This window comes from Oryzias melastigma, linkage group LG22 (genome assembly GCF_002922805.2).
Source record: "Oryzias melastigma strain HK-1 linkage group LG22, ASM292280v2, whole genome shotgun sequence".
In the NCBI taxonomy this organism is placed as follows: Eukaryota; Metazoa; Chordata; class Actinopteri; order Beloniformes; family Adrianichthyidae; genus Oryzias; species Oryzias melastigma.
This window is the reverse complement of record NC_050533.1, coordinates 20,161,528-20,167,245: the sequence shown is the minus strand read 5'-3', so window position 1 is coordinate 20,167,245 and position 5,718 is coordinate 20,161,528. Positions and strand designations below refer to the sequence as shown.

The 5,718-nt window shown below is 35.5% G+C and overlaps 1 protein-coding gene across 1 annotated transcript; it reads left to right on the top strand.

Moving 5' to 3' along the window:
• Nucleotides 1–988: 988 nt before the first annotated feature.
• psma6a (proteasome 20S subunit alpha 6a) lies at nt 989–5,294 on the top strand (the record flags this gene model as incomplete). The annotated part of the gene is given in 6 exon segments (XM_024272634.1): nt 989–1,083; nt 1,200–1,281; nt 1,398–1,553; nt 1,669–1,847; nt 4,278–4,372; nt 4,654–5,294. Coding segments are annotated over 6 exon segments (665 nt in total), but the record flags the coding sequence as incomplete, so codon positions are not given.
• Nucleotides 5,295–5,718: the final 424 nt, after the last annotated feature.

The following is a 5,718-nucleotide window of genomic DNA, read 5'->3' as shown; positions in this document are numbered from 1 at the left end:
TGCTAAGATCCCAGGTCGTGTTGTTTTTTCGTTAAAGTAATTAACTCACCAGTGAAAGGGATCAGAAAATGTGGAAACTAAACACTCTCAACAACCACATAAACAGTTTTTTTGTTGAGAAAGAGACAAAAACTAACTGTAGTTTTTTTTTTTTAAATTCTAGCAGAATTTCAGATTTCTGGTTCCTGCACACAATTTATACATGTATTTGTTTTGGGTTTAGTTCAAAGCAATTTTCAAACTTCCAGTTGTGTTTTTCACATTTATTCTGATCATATTTAACTTTTTTTGTTTGTTTGTTTTGATTGCTTGAAATAAACAAATTTAAAATTATCAGCTGCCAAGTTTATTGCACTTTTACTGGGGGGAGCAAACAGTGGGGCCACAGCTTTCAATTAATTTTAACTCTAGTTTACACTATATGCCATCAAGTTGTGCATTGTTTCCCATAATTGAATAAACTGATAGATCTCTCCAAAATGAATAGGCTTGTTTTTACTTTAAAGCAGTGGTTCTGTGGTTTATGACTAGGAACTGAGACACGATTCATTCTACCACAATCATCAACCCAGTTTTATTTAGAATGTTTATAAAATAGGGAAAGGTAATCTTTTTTTTGTTATTGTTAGCTAAATGTTGCTTAAGTTCAGTGTCAGGTCTCAACAAATGACACCAAATAATTGATTGTTGTTTGTTTAAATAAGAGGATGACACAGAAATGTTATTTGAACTTTTATTAACAAGATATACTATGAAAGCACATGCACATTAAAACCTGCTTTAAACCAAAAAGGTCTGACTCAACTTTTATAATTTTCAACAAACGTTAGTAAAGCACCAATAAACAGTGAGGTTTTGGGTCATTTGATGCTCTAAATCTGCACACCATGTTCTTTTTAACTATCCAACTTTCCCCTGCTACTTAAAAATCACAAAAAAGAACAGATATACATCTTGATCAGTGTGTTTTCTTTGTATTTATGTTTAGAGTATGCTTTTAAAGCCATCAATCAAGGAGGCCTGACCTCTGTGGCGGTCAGAGGAAAGGATTGCGTTGTGGTCGTCACACAGAGGAAAGTCCCTGTGAGTATAAAAACAACTATATTTGTGTTTGTTTTTGTATACACTAGTTTATATTTATGTTGACAAGTTGTTGGAAAATTAACTGGTTTGGACTTTTTTCTTATGTGTTTTGACAGGATAAGCTGCTGGATGAAAAGACAGTCACACAAATGTTCAAAATCACAGAAAACATCGGCTGTGTCATGACCGGCATGATTGGTGAGCAACATCTTCTCGAGTTGATTTCTTAACTACAATCACTCATTTAGGAAACTGTCAGTTTTTAACTTAGAGTTAATATAGCACATTTTCTCATCAACTTTTATTTTCTGTAGCCGACAGCAGGTCTCAGGTGCAAAGGGCGCGCTATGAAGCAGCTAACTGGAAGTACAAGTATGGTTATGAAGTTCCCGTGGACATGCTGTGCAGACGTATGGCTGATATTTCTCAGGTCTACACGCAGAATGCAGAAATGAGGCCTCTAGGCTGTTGTGAGTCTCATGCATCCATATAAACTAACATTTTTAGCATTTTAGTTTTATATAGCTCAATGAAACTCATTTTAAGATAAATTTTCCGTTCTTTATCTTTTTTTTTGACCTGCAGGTTTGATAGTGGTCGGCTTGGATGAGGAGTTGGGCCCACAGCTGTATAAATGTGACCCAGCTGGCTACTATTGTGGCTTTAAAGCCACAGCAGCTGGAGTCAAACAGACCGAGGCCACCAGCTTCCTGGAGAAGAAAATAAAGAAGAAGTTGGATTGGACTTACGAGCAGACCGTAGAGGCAAGACATTCACAAATACACAGTCACAGTAAACACAGTGAGCAGATACAGAAAAGATGTTGTTTATTAGGAAATTCTGACCTTTTATAAAATGGAAAACTTGTTAAAAATGGAAGTGTCACTGAGATATGGTCTTAATTGGGATAAGATTAGAATTTTGTCACATGTGCAGGGTCCCCTTTGTGATTACTTTATGGCTCACTTAAGGAAATCGCTGTGACTCCTAATCAAACCTATGCAGAGGTAATGTGATGATGTTGTTGTGTCAGAGCAAGGAAGCATGTAAAACATGCAGAGCAGTGAGTCCTGAGAAGCACAACTGAGTAATACTGGAACCCCAAACGCGCTTCCAGAATACATCATTTGTACTGGAACTCTAGTGTAATTTAGGCAATCGGCAAATTAGTCAGTATGAGAAGTCATCAAATACAGTCAAACAACATACGAGTATTTTACTGAGAAAAGAATCGAGCATGACAGCCCTCTACTTGAACGAAAATTGAATTCCTGTTTATTTGGCTGATGATTATCAGACTGGAAATTCTCAGGATTCCATCATTTGAGTTGTACCTTTTGGTAACTTCTGGAACATCTTTTGAGTTTTGTTTTTTGGGATGTGACACATCAAAAATACCCTATTTTAATTTTGACAAGCTCCATTTAAAAACACAGACATAATAATTGTGGAAATTCCTTCTAAGTTTCCAGTGAAATCACATTTTTGCATATTAACTTAAACATCAGCTTTTATTTACATGTAAAAATAAAGTTTATTTTAATCTTGTTGTGCAAAAGAATGAAACAGATCCTGATACTGTTAGTTCAAAGCTATTTATAGTTGACCATTTTGCGTTGTATTGTTTAGTCAGATGGGATATGTTCCGAATGGAACATAGATCCAGATACAATAGATTCTGTTGTCTTAAAAATATGCAGAGAACTCAGAAAAGGAAAATACATAAATAATTTTTAAAATTCTACTTTATCATTCTTTTTTCCTGACTTGGAGGTTTTAATAAAGCATTCAAGCATAATCACTTTCTTTAGTATTTTTGAAATTTTACCCACTCTTAAATAAAAAAAATATGCTAACAAATTAAAAAAAACAAAAAAGGGGAAAATTAGTCAGAAATATTCCTAAATTAAAAAAATAAAAGCTTCCTCTAGCTGTTTGTTGGTGTAGTTTAAAAACAGTTGCTGAATAAAGTTTAGTTTGAGTTGTGGAACGCTAGAGTGTCTGGAATTTGTTCTTCTCATTTAACCCACCCATTTATTATTATTATTTTTCTTAAACTGAGTGACAGTCTCCAAACTTTTTTTTAAATAAACTTTATTAATAACCATTTTCTTCAACGAAAGTTTGAGTGCCACATGGAAGAGAGTAAAAAGCTATAATTGTATACAGACCTTATGTATAACTACAATATCGAAGCATCACAAAAAGAAAATGAATAACAATGAGCTTCAGAGTTTATTTTTTAAAAACTTTTTTCAATAATTACATGTTTAAATACATTTTTTTGTTTTTAAATATTTTTACAATTTTGATTTAATTCATGCACATTCAGAATTTGACCATTCAATTTTATAAATATGAAGTTTTACCGACAACAAAATCAGTTGTTTCATTAAAAAATAAAATAAAATTCCACCCCATGCTGTCAGTATGACAAACCAAAAGTGTCTTTTATTCCTAAAAGTTATTTTTTTACCACTGATATCATTTCCAACATCAGTTCAGAACATATTCATAAACATACAATGCACAAATGGTGTCCTCTTGTGTTCCATAGAATGAACTGGACTGATCAATATCCAGATCAAATCTCAATCTACAATCCCTGAACCTGTTGAGCTTGTCTCGTCTGTGACTTTTGTCATTTCAAAACGGTTTTAATCTGATCAGGAAGTGGCTGGTTCCAGTGTCATATCCACTTAATGTTCTTGTAAACATAATACGTTCTATGTAAATGATCCTAAAAAGAATTGTAAATACATAAAGGATCACAGTGTGGGAGTTTTAACAAGGAAAACCAAATTGGTTCCCAAACATTTGTGCTGTGAGAGTTCACTTACTGGGAAAGGATTAGACATTTTAAAACTTTTTGTAAATAAGGAAGTAATTAAATGTTTATTTCTATAACATCTTTCTCAGATAAAAAGTGCTTCACGTCACCTAAAACACACAGAATCCCAACCAGTCACCGTACACATCACACACAATAATTAGATTAACTTAAAGCTCCTTTGAATAAAAATGTCTACAGCTAACTTTTAAAACAGTCAATGGAGTCGATTTGCACACAAATTCCCAGATATTGACTTAATGTATTGAACTACACAAAGTAAAGATTGTTTTTTTATATGATAAGATTCTGTTTGTGTTTCTTAATGAGTAAATTTGTTTTTTTCTTTTGAATCTCAAACCAGACGGCTATTTCCTGTCTGTCCACGGTTCTGTCCATCGACTTTAAGCCCTCTGAGCTGGAGGTGGGAGTCATCACCACTCAAAACCCAACTTTTAAGTGAGTATATCTACAATCCAGTGATGAGCAATTCCACCTTCGGATAACTTTTTTATTTCTGTTATTTAATGAATCCAGCTCTTTCTGATCATGTGTTTTTAGCACGTAAAAAGCAGAGTTGTCGATAAATCATTGGTAATGTCCTAAAGTTATTTAAAAAAGTTAAATAAAGAGGCCAGTGTTGTGGAGGAAAGCCCCTAAAACTGAAGCCAGAACTGAGATCAAAGGAAAAGCAGCGGAATGAAAGATGTCGCTGTTTAAAGCGTCTGTTTTCATTCCAGGATTCTGTCAGAGTCTGAGATCGATGCTCACCTCATGGCTTTGTCTGAGCGGGAGTGAAGGGCGCTGCCCCCCCCCATGCCACAACGTCAAAGCCAGAAGCATCAGGAGGATGAAGGAGTTCCAGAGATTCAACACAGTGAGAAAACATCAACAGGGTGGACTTTTTTTTGGTAGGCGGGGCCTCATCCGTGCACCTTCACGTAAAGCCCTCAGTTGGACTGGATCAATGCTTTTTTTTTCTTTATTTTCCCTCTGTTTGCGGCCAATCTGACAAATTTTAGGAACCCCTGAAAAGTTACCGGACATTCAGATTAGAGCACTACGTGACACATCGTACAAAGTACAGCCTGTGAGTCCTTTGCTGATGAGTGGGGGTTTGGTGCAGCACAAATACCTCTAATGTGGACTCTGTGGTCCTTCACATAATGAACCATCTTTACTCAGGGTTGCTGTCATCTGCCTCAGCTGCTCTCTGGACTGCAAATGACAGCTTGAAGCCTCCCATTTTCGTTTTTTTTACACCTCTGTTTGGGTCTGCTCAGGTCAACATCAGGAGAAAGTGGCAGTCTATCCCTCTGCTGCAGTCACAGCTGTACTCTGCTGCACTTCAAATAAAGGCTGTTTGTATTTACCTCCCTGATCTGTCTTCACTTACTACATTTGAGATCAAAGCCTGCATTAAACATATAACTTAATCATTATTTTGTTTATTCTTTTTATTTTTTGTCTTGTCCAGCAAAGGAAAACACAGATTAAAGCTGAGTGTATCTTATGATGGACATGTTTTGTTTTTACAATTGAGGAGGGGGGCCGGTGATAATACACGGTCATGGGATAAGAAGTGTTCACACATCACTCCAGCCGGCACATCCTCGCGCACACAAACATGAATACATGGGATTGCATGTCCAACAAATAAACACAACATCCACCTTATTCAAACAGAAGGAATGAGCAGGTAAAGTATGTTTGTTAGTGGCTGATATGGTCCAAAAGCAGATTCTGGAATTGACTCATACTGGTGGTATTTTTACTTTTCCAGATTGTTTTTTTTTTTTTTTTTT